General features: G+C 52.4%; 1 protein-coding gene across 4 annotated transcripts in view; it reads right to left on the reverse strand.

Annotated features, from left to right (window-relative positions):
* Positions 1 to 16,914, reverse strand: part of LOC105563146 — a 90,574-nt gene that overhangs the window by 64,083 nt on the left and 9,577 nt on the right. The window contains exon 1 of one of the 4 annotated variants that reach the window (XM_012014496.1): positions 10,707 to 11,282. The exons of 2 other annotated variants lie outside the window; for them this stretch is intronic. In XM_012014496.1, the coding sequence (XP_011869886.1) occupies positions 10,707 to 10,763 (57 nt within the window). In that variant the 5' untranslated portion in view covers positions 10,764 to 11,282. Of the gene's footprint in view, positions 1 to 4,772; positions 4,837 to 10,706; positions 11,283 to 16,914 lie in introns of those variants that run through there. One more of the 4 variants, XM_012014504.1, reaches the window with a different exon arrangement.

Consider the following 16,914-nt stretch of genomic DNA (forward strand, 5'->3'; position numbering starts at 1 on the left):
CCATTATCTCATTTCAAGATTTCCACATTGAGACTAAACATATTTTCGAAATAAGAATGTTCTCTTTCTCTGTGTACACGTACACACACACACACATACATACACATATATGTATGTATCTGTATATATTGCAAGATATATAAAATCACAATTTACCGATTTCGATCATAATATCCGATTCAATTTCGGTCACGACTCTGCGCTTAATTATTTTAAAAGTGCTTTTGTAGCGAGCAGCGAAGTAGTTAGAATTTCGCAATTAAATAAGAGTGTCGTAATATATGAATTTCGCATTAATTTATAATTCAATCTTCGCGCTTTCACGAATATCAGAGGAGCGGAAATTTCTCCTCGTTTCGCCGCGGCTCGCTTTAGCCGTATTAATTGCGACGAGACAAATTTTTCAACGAGCAGAAAACCGCCCGTGTATTAATTACTATGATCCCGGAGTAATAAGACGCGTCTAGGAGAGCCGCGGAAAGAAAACTTGGCGAGGCGAATAAATTATGAGTTATTATCTCGCGATCGATCACTTGTATACCTTGAAACAGTTGGCCGCGCAAGTTTCACCCGCTGTTGTTGGCCTCATAAGCGAGGCGCGCATTAATTATAATTCAATCGAAGATGCATTACGACGGGACGACGACAACGACGACGAACTTCGACCATTAGCCGTACGGGACTCGCGGGGAACGAGAGGGACGAGGGCAAATCGTGGCGCGGCATTCAAAGGAGACAGGAAGAAAGGACCGACGTCGGTCCCCTGAAATGCATTATGCATTCGGCTAGTTCCTCGCTTCAACTAAGGAAGGTTGAAGGCTTAATTAGAAGGCAGACTAGAGGAAAGCAATTAAACTCACTGCGCCCGAGGGGGGGGCGGCCAGGAAAAACAGATCGCGATATAAACGTCGACGTCGTTGTTTGACTGGCGTTCGCTTGTCCGTTTGACGATCCCTCGCATCCTCTTGCCTCTAAAACGGTAATTATACGCGGAAAAACGGCGAATCCGCTCGGTTTTGCACGGTTCCTGTCGCGCGGATCTCAATTTTAGATCGTTCCTAGTCTCGTCTCCGTTTGAAAGTCAGCAGGCTCAAAATTTCATACAGCTGTCTCACCCGTTTAAAGCAAATCGAGCCGGATTGATATTTAATCCGGAATCTTCCCGTGATATACGTCTGTAGATTAATAATTACTTTCCGCGAAGCATCGCGCAGTCCGCTCGGATCGGTCAATAATATAACACTTGGATATGCCTCGCACGAAGTACGCTTGTACCGTATGTATTTTTAGTAGATCGCCATGCATGATCCATTACAGTAATATCGGCACTCCGTATAAATATCCATACAAATTTGGTTTGGCTAGTCACGTTTCGCGGGTATTTATGCAATATCCAATATTCCAGCCGCGAAATCCACTCGATGCTCGCCATCGATATCACATGAATATTCGCCGCTCGCTTAAAACCTTCAATAAAGTGTCTTATAAAAATGATCAAAAAACCATGAACCGAAATATGCGTCAAAAACAATTCGACATTCGGCACGCCGCCGGATCCGGTTTTCCACGGGGAAATTCACGTCGGCGCACGTGTAGTTAATGGGGCAATAATGGTCCTGAGAATGCAAAGAGAACGAGAGGGAAATGATCGGCAAACGTGGCAAATTAAATTTACCCGTCTCGCGTTCGAGGGAACAATGAAAAAAAACAACCCTCCCCCCCCTTGGAAAAGTCAGGCAATTAGCTTAGTATTTAACTTGGCCTTTTATTGGCTTCACGCAAACTCGCCGTTGATTCGACGAAACAAATCCCATTTCTCTCGGCCTTTGAAGGAAGGAACTCCCCGCCGTTCCGTCCGAACAATCATTTTGATTTCTGAAAACGGGACCGAGCGAAACTTCCCCGCGGAATATCCCGTCCACCCCCGGCACCCGCTGTCGCGCCCGCGAGGACACTGTCATTCACCTGATGCGCCCTGTTCCCGGCGCCGCGACGGATTCCCGCTCGTACGCGAGTCGCGGCGCGTCGGCGAAAATTTCCCGGCGGAAATTCCGTGCCGCACGTTCGTCAATCCCGCGCGGAGGTCGACTAGCTCTCCCGCGTGTCCGCGGGAACGACGTCGAGGGCGACGGAGGACGCCCGCGTCGACGCCCCCTCGGATTATCGGCGTCGACACAAACCAGACGCGGCCCCCGTGTTCCCGGCGGCCTGACAGCGGATATTAACCCGCTGCGCGTTCCGTCGCCGGTGTCGGCCCGGAGCTCGTGATTGACGAGCCCGAGAGTCGCGAGCAGCGGGGGACGAGGACGTGCACCGGCGGATTTGCACTCGCGGCGCGGACACGCCGCCGCGCGATAAGCGGGACGCTCGTGTCCCGATAAGAACCCACGCCCCGATCGTTTCATCAGACAGTGTCCCCTTTATTTGTGGAACCCTTCAAGCCCGGACTCGCGTCAAGCACTTGGCGCGTACTCAAGAAATCAACGACGCCACGTGACTGGCATCGCGCGACCCTCGATTATTTATATCGTTTGAGAGAGAGAAAGAGATTTTATCGACGGCTACTTGAGGAGAGCAAGGTGAAGGTGAGATTTCACGAGAGAAACTTTGCGTTTCGTTAATTTCAGCGCATCCCGCGCACGCTGGACGAGCGAAGAAAGCGAATTATCTCCCGCGGTAATTGATTAATACGATCTTAATTGCGCGTGAATAACGCGAGCGAGAAACTCCTCCTTCTCTCCGCGTGCAACGAATTAAAATCCAAAACCCCTCCGCGGGCCAGGTACACGACGCCGGATTAGCCGCGATGAAATATTCGTGTATCGGCAACCGACCCCGCATCCGGCCGCCGCTAATAGCCACGGATTATGTCGTAGCTAAGTCCCTAATTAATTTCTACACACCAATTTTCCGATCTGTGCCGCCGCGCCGTGATTTATCACCGCGCCGCGTATCGTGGCTCGCGCTAAATCACCCGCGCCGGGCGCGAAGATGCTTTAATCGCGGAATCTTTTAACGCGGCGATGAATAATGGCGCGCGAAAAACCCACTCGCGGCGGCTCAGCACTCGCACGATTCTCGCGGCGCGCTCGCGTGTCGGAGATCGTTAGCGATCGTTTCGCGAGAGCGAAAACGCGCCCGGTGAGGGTAGCTCGGAGTTAAAAAAAAAAGTACAGGCCGCGTGCCCGCGGATATAATTTCAATGAAACGCACATTTTCCGGCCACCCCCGAGTTCTTTGACGCCCGCCTCTCGATACCGCCGCCCCCCGGTGACCTTCGATCGATGAGCTTTGCACGAAGCTATCCGAATTCAAAATAGCCCGCACTGGCCGGCGCGCGTCTCAAGTTTCTCCCCGAACATCCCGTCCGTCTCACACTTGCCCCCGCGCGATAGTGGAGTTGAAACTCTGCATAAAATTTGTATCAAATAAATATGCAGGGGACGGGACGAAGGCCCCACTGAAAAATTCACCTCTCATAAGCTCGTCTGCACCCGCTCCTCCCCCTATGGCGTTTCCGATTTCGCGTTTTAGAGAGGGTCGCGTTTAATTTACATAAAAAAAGATCGATCGTTCCCGATGCCGGGTCAAGCCGATCCTATCGATGTCACCTGCAAGTCGCCCGATAATAACCCCTCACAATAGTGACCCGCACTCGGCTTGCGATCGATCGCGCTACCGCTTTTAGCCGACGTAAATTCACTGTGCTCCACAAAGAGAGAATAGTCCGTCCCTTCGGCTAAAAAAAATTTTCTTCGACGTAAAACGAACTATTGAGCGAATACGAAAAAAATGAATCGACGAGAGAGAGAGAGAGGATGAAAAGCGGACCGGAAATACGGCCGGTCGGGGACGGCGAGGGGGCGCGAAATTATTTCGATATTGCGGCGAGCACGTGTTTACCGATAAAACTGCGCTATCCGGGGGAAAAAATTGCGGCTATCTCCTTAGCGTAATTCACGAAGTTTCGGAGTTTAAGGGCGCAGTCAAAGTACGAGCGTGTTTTTCGATGAAAAACGTGGCGAACTTCGGTCAGTTATGCGAATATCCAGATATCCTGGCGCGTTTTCCTTGCGACTGCACTTTCTACGTTCGTCTCGTTCCTTTTTCCCCCCCGCCATTCTCTCAGTGCGTACTGCTTTCATTCTAAATACAGGAAGTGTGGAAAAGTACGACTCGAGTATCGGGAGCAGGGAAGGGAAAATAAGAGAAATGGAGAAAACGCGATATTTTGCTTTATAGCTAAAAGCTTTCGGTGCGCGCTTTATTCACCGATGACGTATGCTTAAAAATGGAACGTCGTTATCGGTGAAGAGGCTAAATCGCGATGTAAAGTTACACATATATTTAACGACGACGTGGCTGATCTCGATCGGTCTCCAGTGACAACCGTCTCGGAAAATTTAATTAACATCTTCGGGTATCTTAATCATTAAAGGTGTTTAAGGTGGATAATCAAATTTCCGCGCGTCTCCGTGGACAGTTGGGCGCGAATTTTTAGAAATTTCTCAAAGCAACGTCGTTACAATGACTTGCAATCGGAGAACCAATATTTTGACTGTTCAATAAAGGATAATCGAATTGGCCTGAGACTCGTTATTAATATTACGCCTCGGGGGCCCCGAGACGTTTCCGCCGTTCTCCACGTCCGTTTAACGTATTCAATTTCACTTGTCGCGACACCCGTCCCTCTTTCTCCCACGAGAGATTGTCAAAGGAGATCGCGAGCTCGGGCCTCCGCGCACTTTGCTCGCACGCCGCCCACCACTCACCGCGCGTATTTCCTCCCGTATTTTCCCCTGGACTCGTTTTACTCGATTGATTTTCCGGCGAGCTTTCCCCGCGCCGTGTCACCGACGACCGTCCGGTTTCGCTCTTGTCGCGGCGTCGCGTCGCGCCGCGCCGCGACGCCCGTTACCGTCGCGCGCACCTCCTCTTGCCCGCGAGCGAAACGGTACTCGCGAACGGCGGCGGCTTCCCGTCGGGAAGGAAGTGAAAGAAACGGTCGACGGCCAGCAGCCGCGCGTGGTGCCTCGTGGCCGATGGCGCCGGACCTGGTCGGTTCACTGAGCGACGTGGACCGACCGATGCCTAGGACAATATTAGAATCGGGATCTCGGCGCGGTCTGGCGCTCCTCTGCGTCGCACTCGCACCGTCCCTCTCCCTCCTTCTCTCTCGCACCTCTCGTCTTGGATCTCGGTCCATCCCACGCTCCTCCGACTACTCCCCTCCCCCCCCCCCCCCGTGTCGAGTGCCCGACTCGACGTAATCCCGCGTCATCACGCACGCACGTTACACATGCGCGCGCCCGACACGCATCCCCGTAAAGTAATTCAAATTGCGTTACCGCCGGACCCGATGTTATAACACCATGAAATTATTATTGCCACGAAATCGGGACGAAATTGCGATATCAATGTGGAAAATTGCTAGACGACGCGCGGCTGGCAAACTCTTCTTCCTCCTCCTCGGACACCCGTTCCCTGCCCTCCCCTGCACCCCGGACACCCATTATCCGGTCAAGGTGTATAAATAACGTAAAGAATGATTTGACGCCAGTAGACACGGTTGACCAACTGCGATATCTTCGCCGAGAGGAGAAACCCGAGTCCCTGAACTTATCTGAAAAATTTGAATGCGAGACCGACGTTTCCCCCCCCCAGAGCGTGTCGTTGACGTTTCAATCGTCGACTTCGGAGCTGCCTTTCTACGCGCACTGGACGCGATTACATGACAATGGGGCGTCTTATTTTTTTTCCCCTCGCGCTACGCATAATGCGACCGCGGTCCCTTACACGAGGCCTTCTTACGTTTCCGTTACACGTCGCACGTGCGTGTGGAAGGCGAGTGCGGTGCGGGCTCGCGTTCCACTTCGCGTACACGCGCGTGATACTTCGCGTTAGTTATCGTTCGGTTGTATGCGTATCATACGATCGCGTATCGCGCGTGCATTCGATATCGTGGAACGCGGCCGCGATCGGGAGATCGTTATGCAGGTAGCACAATTCGCTCCTAATCGCAAGACAAACGCCTGCAATTCCACGCGAGAGGCTCCGTCCCCCGCGTAAAGGTAAGATTCCATGGGCAGCAGCACTTTGGTAATTTACCAGCATCGACTTGGTTATTTGACACAAGCGCTGCCTATTAGCGAATTCGATTGTTTGCACAAATGCGCACTGAATGACTTTTTTATAGTAAGTGTTCTTGCATCTTCGTCTTAAATACACGTTCGAAGAGTATTTAGCCGAAAAATGATCCGTATAGATGCCGCACGGATCATTTTGCTGGTTAAAAAATATTTCAAGAGATATTTAAGACGATCGTTAAATATAAGAATGGACTGTAGGCGAGTCTTAGCGTGCGCTCAGTGCGCACTAGTGCAAGCAACCGAATTCGCAATATGATATATGCTGCTTTGCTGTTCGACTGGATGAACTTCGAGCAGCAAGAACTTGCGCCGGAAGTGCGTCACCTATGTTAGTAAATCACTTATAACTTGCTAAGATGCGCCGCTGCTGCTGCTGTTCACTGCCCATGAAAACTTGCCTTAACGCCGCGATAGACCCACAGGCTTCTATGCTGAAAAGTGAGGCAAGAGTTCCGCCATGTCTTGTTAAGTAAATAAGGTAGTACGTGTGCATCGGGTCTGTCAGCAGTCTAGTAGTATATGGAAGTCTGTAGATAGACCGCGCCGTGAACGCGTCGGTTCGACGATATCAGGTGCACGCGGGACAAAGCCTTGTGTCCACGATGCTAGGGACTTGGTCCAAGTTCCAGTTCCATAAAATGTGTAGTCAATCAAAGCTTGCAGCTCTTATGGCGTAGCTGCAAGTCGCCTGGCTACACATTTCTCGAAACCAGAACTTGGACCAAAATCTAGCAACGTGGACACAGGCCTCAAGAACTGTGTCCAAATTCTAGTTCCGAGAAACGTACAGCCAGTCAGCCTGCAGTTATTCCGTGAACGCTGCAGGTCGATTGGGTACACATTTCTCGGGACTAGGACTTGGACGCAGTTCTTGAATCGTGGACACAGGCCTTAAGAGACGATCCCACTTGACGCTATTCGGCACATATGGGCGCGCCGCGACGTGCGACAGGGGCGATTCTTTATGCGCCTTGGGTCAATGTTAATGGCCGCGGCTAGTTGGCCTTAGCCTCTTGGATCCCGGCGGGAAGAATAACGAGCGCTCGCGCGGATGCCAGGCGGATCTTTAAACCGTCATCGGAATCTTGCCGACGGCTTTATTTCCCCCGTGACATTTACATCGAGAAGCGAAGGATGCGCGCGTGTAGTATCCTCGTCTTACGAACGAGCATTATTAGGCGGAATTAAGATTGGAATCTCCAAGGACGATACTCGTTGCATTAAATCACGATTTCTTCCGGTAATGCGGATACTTTTCTGCAATTCTACAAATACGCGGCGCACACCGTCCGTCGAACGGTTGAGTCTTACGGATAAAATGTTGTGTACAGGAAAACGAAATAAAGATGCGCGATTTATTCGAGCGCGAGTCGAATAGAATTGGGCGAGATGAGATTCAACCTTGAGAAAAATATCCTGGCCTATCTAATAATTTGGTTACACATTAACGGATATATTCGACTGAATTGTATATTCGATGAAACATATAATCGGTTTGGCGATTAAATTTTATCGGTAGCCGCGATTTCGTTACACTGATCGTGAGAAAAATTCCCATCGGATAAACCATTTAAATGGCGCTTCCGATTAAATTATAGATATATATCCAATGAAATGCGGTTATCGATGAAATTTGATTGATGAAAAATCGATCATACTTTTCGGATATATCCGTTTGTTTTATGTAACTGGATTATCCGAATATATTTAATTGGATATTTTTCTCAACGTAAGTACGTTTCATCGAATACAACCATAAATCAATCGGAAAACTCAATCGGAAAAACCGATGGTTAATTTTCCATCGGAAACGCTACGTAATCGATTTGTCCAATGTAAACTTTTCTCAGTGAATCCAACAATAGTATTGTTAATTAAACACATTTCCGCGATTTGGTTCAATTCAATTCGATCCGACGTAAAAATCCTCGAATCGTCACTAAGACGAAGCCCGAGAGGATTTGGTCCGTAACAACCGCGCGTGCTTTCGGATATTATCGGGCACTCCACATTGCAAATCTGGAATTAATTAGCCACAATCGCCGCTCTTGTTACGGCATTAATCGTAAACCGAGAGGCGTTGGTTACCACCCGAGCTTCTTGCGTGCCGCCCGTGCCTTGTACTCGCGTCTGTAAAGGGACCTACTTGAGTCATCTGCGACGTCAGCCACAGTATACCGAATGTTTGCAAAAAGAAGTCAGGCTGTGGCACAGTCCTGGTTGCTACGATCAATGCAGATGTGCGGTCTGCGGACGTGCGGAGTGTACGAGAGACCCATCGACATTGTCACTCGAGGCGACGCGATCCGATCGTGAAACTTGTCCGCGGAACGAATATGCGACGACGAGCAAATCGCGCGGTCTTTACGCTTCTGAAATCCCCCCCTCTGGATAAAAGAACGCTGCCCCTCGGCGGGCCCCGCAATTTGAGAACCTCTGGCGTAGCGGATAAGAGCTCGGACTCCAACCTGGGTGGTCAGAGTTCAAATACCGCCCGTCATCTCCCGAGTTTTCTGATACACACGCCATAGTTCCACGGTGATTCAAAACTCGCTTTACCCCGCGGCTTCCCGGGCTTGTCGATAAACATCGATGTATCGTAACGTTTCCGAAGCTGTCGAAACTTCGTGCATTAAAAGCTGCGCGAAGTCGTCGTCGTCGTCGAAGGAGGACGAGACGTTCCGTAACGCGCGGTGAGAATCGCCCCCGTCATCTTACTCCGTCTTATCGTTACCCGGTGACCGAATCCCTTTCTCCCAAGATTGTCAAGACCCCCGTGAAGAAAGAAAGGGAAAAAAAAATCGGCAGCCCCGGCGCGCGGCGGTGTCTTTTTTCCGCGCGAACCGCACCGCGTTACACTTGGACGTAACTCGCGCTTCTAATGGACGTCTGCGTGCATTACGTAACGCAATTAGAGGCTCGGCGTGGCGGCGGCGCGGGAGGTCCGAACAAGACCGCAATCAGGAGGTACGTGACTTTCACCGACGTCGTTTCGTTGCCGCCGACACGCGAAAACGCGCGGCGGCGGCGGCGCGGCGGGCCCGCAGACACGACCCGCGCGCTCGCCTCATCTTCTCGCGGGGTATATTATCTCCAAGGGGGAGGGATTGCAAGGGCCCCGGGGATAATGGTGGTCGTTGGTGCGCGGGTAAAGATCAATTCGTCCGGGGTAATACCGGGCGGACACGCGACGCGGAGGAAACCGGCGCGGCGCTGCGCCGCCAGCCGCTGCACCGAATATCGACGTTATCGAGCGACGAACTGGGCTTAAGAGGCGACTTTCATGACGGCGAGCTATTTATAAAGGCACGCCGCCGCGAGAGCGCGTTTTTATTAACAATATGACACTGTCCAGTGGGTTCAGTGCACCGCCCAGGCGAAGCCCTTCTCCGCCGCTCGATCAGTTCGATTGCGTCTGGACGGAGAGCCCGGCGGTCTCCGTGAAAGGCGCCGCTATTTTGTATCTCGTTTCATTTATTCTCACTTTCTTATCTCTCTCTGTCCGCGCGCGAGCCGTTACGCGCGGGCCGAGCCGCGGTGACGCTGGGCGCTGCCAAGGGCCAAAGTACTCGAGAGTGCAACGAGCGAATGAAGCTTTTACGGATGGCCTTGCCTCGAAGAATGCGGCCTCGATCAATATTTTTTTCCCCCCCGAGGTGTGCGCGCGTGTGTGTGTGTGTGCACGGAGAGCAAACGTTGTGCGCGCAAATATTTGCGGAGCTGTATACCTTCGCGATACCCGCTATTCCGGAGAGCGGAGAACGCGCGCGCGCGCCGCCGCCGCCGATTCCATCCGGCCGGATCCGCGCGGGCCCCGACTCGCATCCGGCGCGGGTCGCGCCGGATATTTTTGCGTTCTCCAGTCGCTCGCGCGCGCTGCCCCCTGAGAGTGCCGGGGGGGGAGGTCGAAGGGCGCTTCCGTTACGCGCCTCGCTAATCCCGGGACGTCGTCCTCTGCCTATTAATCGCCGACGCTCGGATCGTACACCTTTTTTGCATACGCTGCAAGCGATTATATCCTGCGTGTTCGCCCGATAAATACCCAGGCGTCTGCCTGCCGAGCAGCGCCGCGGGCCCCACGGGCCCCTTGAGAGAGAAGCAGAGGGGGAGGAAGGGCCTCGCTCGGCAATTAAAGCCCCGGGCGCTCACTTGAGTTACGATTGTTACGGAATTGGAGGCACCTTTCGCGAGGGAGAGCGTAATCCCCGGCCGTGCGGCCGGGCGGGAATCCCGCGCGCCGCGGAGAACTATATTCGCGATATTCGTCATAAACGAGAGGTCCCGCGAGATACGGAGGGGAAGAAAAAAAGAGAGAGAGAGAGAGAGAAAGAGAGCGAGAACTGGGTCAGACACTCGCGGGAGATAAACGGTCGGCTTTTACGTGGAATTATTCTCGGAGGTCCCCTTTCAGAGATTCACTCAACGCCGAAATCCGTTTTTAATTCCGGGATTATTCTTATCTCGCCAACGACGAGCGCTTTATTTATGTCCCTTCGTACTTTTCTGGCACGCGAGCGCGCAACCCGAATACGTCTTGGAGACAAGCGTGTACGTTACCTTCTTCCGGTACGTGCTCGGCAAACAGGCCCACTGCGCGTAGCTCGTGTGAACCATCGTGGGCGATTTTTCGCGAGTCACGCCGCTCCTCCGTGCGATCGTATCTCCGCCGCGATGCAACCTCGAGCGGGCGTCGCGTCGCCGCGCGCGCCTTCCTAGATCATCGTCGTCGCGCGCGCGATCGCAGCCGCCTCCCGCCCGCGTTTGAGACAGTTTCACACTCGAGTCGTCTCGGGGTCTCGATCGCACGTTTTCTCTGTTATTCAATGTCACGTCGCGAGAGATTCATCCGTCCGCGGCGGGACGCGCACTTGGAATACTCCGCGGCCACTCGCGCGAGCGCGGCTTCCGCGTTTCTCGGCCGCGTTTTCCGGCGACGCGCAGCGTATCGCGGTACCCTCGCGTGTGTAGCGCGCGCACAGAGCCTTCCTTGTTTCCGAGCGGACGAAGAAAAACCCGCTATCGGGTCTCGCACCATCGATAATGACTCGGGCGTCCGTTTCTGCCTGCGAAGTCGTGTCGAGCGCGTTCGTCGATCCCCCTTTTTATCGGCAACACTCTCACGGTCTCCCGCGGCACCGACGCGGCGAAGCAACGACGCAAAATTCGATAAGGCGTCGGTCTGCCCCTGGCTTTCCGCTCCGCGCACCGTCCGCGATAGCGCGGAATTAAAGGTCCATTAACGACGGCCGCGAGATACGAATCGCGAGTACGCCCTGATAACGGAGCGCGCGATTCGCCCGAAATCGGCGATTACGCGAGCCGAGGTAACACGTGCGCCACGGACGAGCGCGGCGTAGTCGGAGCGGCACGTCTCTCGGTCGCACGCGGACGAGGAATCGCTCTGCCACTGGCCCAAGAAACGACCGCGCGGCTGCCTCGACGCGGCGAAGGCATATGGGACCCCTCAGGCCCGTAGTAGCGAGGCTCTCCGTCGTGACTCCGAATGAGGAACGGAGCGCGCGGACGCTCCGAGAAACGCAGCGCGTTGACTCTCGGAGCACGGGATTTTACAACGAAACAATACTGCGCGTCTTATTTTTTTTTATACAACTTGACGGAGTAACTTCATTTCGATTATTTGGAATGTACAATCACGCGAGTTCAACAACGGTACGAACGAACGTCTCACCCTGCGCGCTCGAGCGCTAACAAAAAAGTGTTAAAACGGCCAAATTTCACGGTAGGAAATTTCGACCGGGCCGGTTCTTCGCAAAATTCCCACCGTAAATCTGTCGCGGCTTCGAGGCGTCTGTTATCGACACTCGATATCAGCAAACCCGAAGATTCTGTGATTAACAATAAGAAATAACGGCCCAGTTTGCAGCGTATGAAATAGTAACAAATAGTAAATAACTAGTAAACCGGTCTGGCCATTGGCCGATCAGCTGAAACACGCTATCCGATACGCGTATCGGGTGCGCGACGCGAACTGGGCCATTGGCAGAAAAGCGAGACGAAATCCTCGGGAGGAAAGGACGCGGAAGGGAGGAGGGGAGCCGCGGTTCCCCCGGGGTCTCCGGGTGAAAAATTCTTCGGGGGTTCCCCCGCCGCTCACGGCCCTGGCCGCTAACTCGTTCTACGACGATAAGTATCGGGAGTAGACGACAGGGCTGCGGCGGAGAGGCGTAGCCCGCGTTATGCGGGCGTAAGTGAGCGCTAGTTCGAAACGGGGCGAAGCGCACACTCTCTCGCCGGCGAGGGCAACGTCGACGAAGGGAGAATGCAGGCCCCGAGAGAGTGAGTCACTGACTCTCCCGCCCGGAATGACCAATCAACTAAAGAGCGAGGCGCAGGGGCCCCTCCCGCGCCCGCGGAGAACGCACCGCGCCGGCCTGACCGTCGTCGTGCAACACCTAACCGGGGTCGTATGTTGCACGAGTGGCTCGTCAAAATACTATTAGCGGCCGTTTGCCCCAAGCCCATTCAGAGGCTCTTCGCCTTCGCCGCGTGTAAACGCGCGCGCCCTCGAGACGAGGTGGCTGACCGTCCCCCCCCCCCCTCCCGCGTGTCGCCGTCGATCCTTGGCGACTGTGCCCGCGAAAAGGGTCCTCGCCCTTTAAACCAGTGGCCCAGATACACCCCGCTGACGTAACGAACGGATCACTGGATCGCGAACGCGGCGTGTTTCCGCCACCGCGTCTCCCGAAGGCCCTCGCGACGTCTCCGGGAGCGGAATTTCTCCTTGGAAGAGGAATCTCTCTCGGCCGAACGCACGCGCGGCCGTTGCGAAAGCGCGGACGTGCAATCAAGGCGCAGTAAACCTTGGCGAGATTCCTGACGTAATGTATGCACGGTGGAGCAGCTTCTTTTCGCCGGGATAAGCGGCTGCGGGATCGTAAACGCCGGGGGTATCGTGATTGCCGTCGCGGCGGTATATCCCCTGACCTTGTCGTTATCGCGCTCGCAGCGATAAGGAACAAAGGTGTTATCAGGTGTTTGGAATTGCGTCCTCCATTATTCATTAGAGGCGAGCCCGGGCGGCGGCACCTCTCGCATTTATTTGCGCGCGCGCGCGGCGAAGATCGTCGGGCGAATTTATGGCCGGGCGTCAGACTTACGCGCTCGCGATCGAACGCGTGCAATTATTAAACGCGCCCTCGGCGAGCGACGTCCCCGAAGACGCGTCAATTTCCGCGACATCTTCGTTCTGTCATTAAATTTATCGTTGTTAAAGAACCTGGGCTCTTATCGCGTGTCTCTGGGGAAAAGTCTCTGATAATATCTAATCCATACGATTCGAGCCTACTGAGAGCATAGCAACCGTGAAATATCGATGTTTTTCACTCCGAAAGATTGCCAACGATATTTGCGCCCATTTCTACCAATGCAGATTAGCTTCGATCTCGGCTTACTTTTTCTAGTTTCGGGAATCGGGAAGAGATAAAAACAGGTTAAACAGGGATTAAAATTAATCTGCGTTGGTAGCAATGGGCATTAGTCAGATAAATGTCCCAATGATTGAATTAATAAAAAGGCACTATCAGTTTAGCGTCTCTCTTCGTACATAATTAATGCAATTGCTTTGGAAAATAGCGTTTATATCGAAACTCTTGCTCGTCGGCGGTCGAAAAATAAGAGGAAATAAAATAATCAATTAATATCAATTATAATTTTAATGAAATGTTAAATAATACCGCTTGTGTCAGTGAACTGAAAAGCGAATCATACCAATTACCGAATAATACAGACTCAATAATTGTATGTTCATTAAACAATATTTTCAATTGGAAAAACTTTCGGCAAAAGAAATTTTCAAGAGCTTCCTTAGAAACTGACTCTCTTGAAGTCAGTCAATGACTATTCATTGCTTTTCAGCGATGATCCACTGATTGACTCAAAAAGAGTGGAAGTATCAAGTATATAAGTATATTATTAATGTTCCTCAATCACTACACTGACAAAAATTTTTTTTAACCAATAGATTAACTTAAAATTATTGTTTTTTACTAAAGTGAATATTTATTCTATTTAAATAAAAATATCAAGTTTCAAGTAAATCTATGTATTATATTAAGTAAGTTAATTTAAATTATTGCATTTTCTACATTCGAATAAAGATTTCGTGAGACATAGAATATCTTAGTAGACATTTTAAAGAATTAAAATAAAATTTTTTAAACTTAAAATTATCTGCGCTTTGATATTTAATAAATACTGAAATTAAAGAACTGCATTGCTTGGTTTGTTTATTATTTTTTAAATTTAAGTTAATAAGCTATTAGGAGCCACCTAATGAATAATTTTCTTGGGTCAAGATTTTTCTTATCAGCCTAGGACACGTTCCTTTACCTAATCGAGGGAAAAGATGTCGATGCTGGGACGGGGTATCCCTAGGGTCAATGCCGCAAAATTTCAAGAGCTTTCTTAGAAACTCACTCTCTTGAAGCCACTGAAGCCAGCCAGTGACTATTCATCGACTTTTCAGCGATGATCCACTGACTGACTCAAAGGGAATGGAAGTATCAAGTGTAAATATATTATTAATGTTTCTCAATCACTAGGGCGCGTTCCTTTACTTAATCGAGGGAAAAGACGTCGATGCTGGGACGGGGTGTCCCTAAGGCCAATGCCGCAACCAGTGGCGTAGCGATGACGCGGGGCGCCGACGCCTACTCTTATGCAGCCCGGCGTGCAGAGCTGCAAGCGTGCTGCGCGAGTCTGCAGGCGGCAGCGATCGATTACTTTTACCGGTAGAAAGGAGCAAAGCGCGCGGCGGCGGCGTCGGCGTCGGCGGCGTCGGCGGCGACTCCACCTCGTGTTCTCCAAGATTTCTCTCTTCCACCCCCGAGACCGTAGGCATATTAATGACAATAGTCGTTGTCGCGGGCGCAAAATACTCGGCGTTACAAGTTTCTATTAGCGTCGCATCTCGCGTTTCGAGATGCGCTACTCTCGTCGCCGCTGACGTATTGTCGGCGAGGCGGTTTCCGCGCTCGCGGCTTTCAACAACGAATCGAGTTTCGGCGACTGCCTCTTGCCGTCTCCCCCGTCGCCTTAACCGCGGAAGCGCTCATACAAATAACGTAATTTGGAACCATCCGGCGCAGAGTTAAATGCGCCGCCGCAATTTTAATCGCCGCGAATTCAAGCGCGATAATTCACCGCGCAGAAGATGCCCGCGCGCGGCTCGCTCACCCGCGGAATGCACGCGAGCATAATTTACGTCGAATTAACGCACAAATATATATATATGCAGCATATGAATTTGTTTCGCCGCGCGCGTTTCGGCGTGCTCCGAGCTGGCGTCGCCGCTCGATTTCGATTATCGCCGATTATTATTCAGCCGCGAAAACCGGCTCGCGCGGAGGCACGCGGCCGCATAATTCGGCCCGACGTCAAAATGATTTTCGGCCGAATCAGAATGTCGGCCGGGGCGCTCAAACGCGATCGACGGGCGAGCGGCGCGTTTGAAATTCCTCCAAGAAGCGAGCCACCGCTGGTACACAATCGAATCCATTCAGGCCAAACGTAACGCTTCGCCCGCGGCGAATATATCTATTTTTAACGCAATGTGGCATCCGCGGCTGACTGTAACCACGTCTCCACTCGATCGAGAGTACCAAGAGTCAACGAGGCTCTCGTCGTCCGCTGTGCGACGAGTGCATGTACGCTCGTCGTCAACCGGGCGAGTGCGCGCGGCGGGAGATAGTGCGAATTAATGGCCGTTTTGCCCCCCTCCTCCTCCTCCACCCCTCCGGCCCGCCGGGGTCGAGAGGTCGAGTACACCAAATTGATACCGTACAACAAGGGAGAGCGGACGCAGCTGCCCGGTTTCTAATACCCGCTACGCAACGTGCGATCGTACACGCGCGCCGGAAAAAAAATTGCATTGAGCTGTTTAACCCTTCACCTCCCGCTCACGCGCCGCCTGGCCGCATCGGGCGAGAGGGGAGAGGGGGGGGGGGAGCCGCCGAGCGGTCCGTCGACGGATGCGAAACGGGCTAATGCATCGGCGATAAGCACTTTTAATGCGATAAAACGTCGGCTTGCGCGCCGCACGCCGTATGGGAGCTCGCGGGTCGAATCGATGTTTCCTCGACTTGCGTATACACGGCAGCGAGGGGGGGAATTTCTATGCGGTGCTTGGAGAGAGCGAAAAAGAAACGATAATTAAATAAAGTTAAATCCGAGGGGCCACGTGTGCTCCGCCGCGAGCGCGAGCCGCGCTTATCTAAAATGCGACACGGCCGCGGCGCGGCGCGGCGCCGGGAAGTGCGCGAGGAATAATAAAGGTACGGCATAATTTATTTGCTTTCATAATAGAGTCCGTTACTCGAGCCCCGTGGATGAGCGCGGACGTTTAGTTTGACTTGGGCGTTACGACCGGCGGAACAATGACGTATTGCGGTGGTGCAACGCCGGTGTTGCGCGTCTATTTTCGTTGGATTTAACCACCGTCATCGCCCGACATAGCGGTAAGTTATCCGCCGCTCGCTCACAGACGTCGAAAATGCCGCTGATTATTTATACATTCGACACGCGTAACCGGGAGAGGCGAGTTACGTCGTGAAGAAGCGCCGAGACGTTCTCCGCGAGATTGCCACGTGAGAGAAAATATGCGCATGAATTAAACCGCAGCTCACCGCCGGCGAGTGGCGGAGCGCGACCCGGTGTGTATGTGCGTCAAGTTTCACCTCCGGTGTACCTTTTCGTCAAAATGGAAAACACGGAGCTCGCGGGGAAACGCGAGGATACTTGTAATGCC

This window comes from Vollenhovia emeryi, unplaced genomic scaffold (assembly GCF_000949405.1).
Source record: "Vollenhovia emeryi isolate VEMERY1.0 unplaced genomic scaffold, V.emery_V1.0 DF939180.1, whole genome shotgun sequence".
Classification (NCBI taxonomy): Eukaryota; Metazoa; Arthropoda; class Insecta; order Hymenoptera; family Formicidae; genus Vollenhovia; species Vollenhovia emeryi.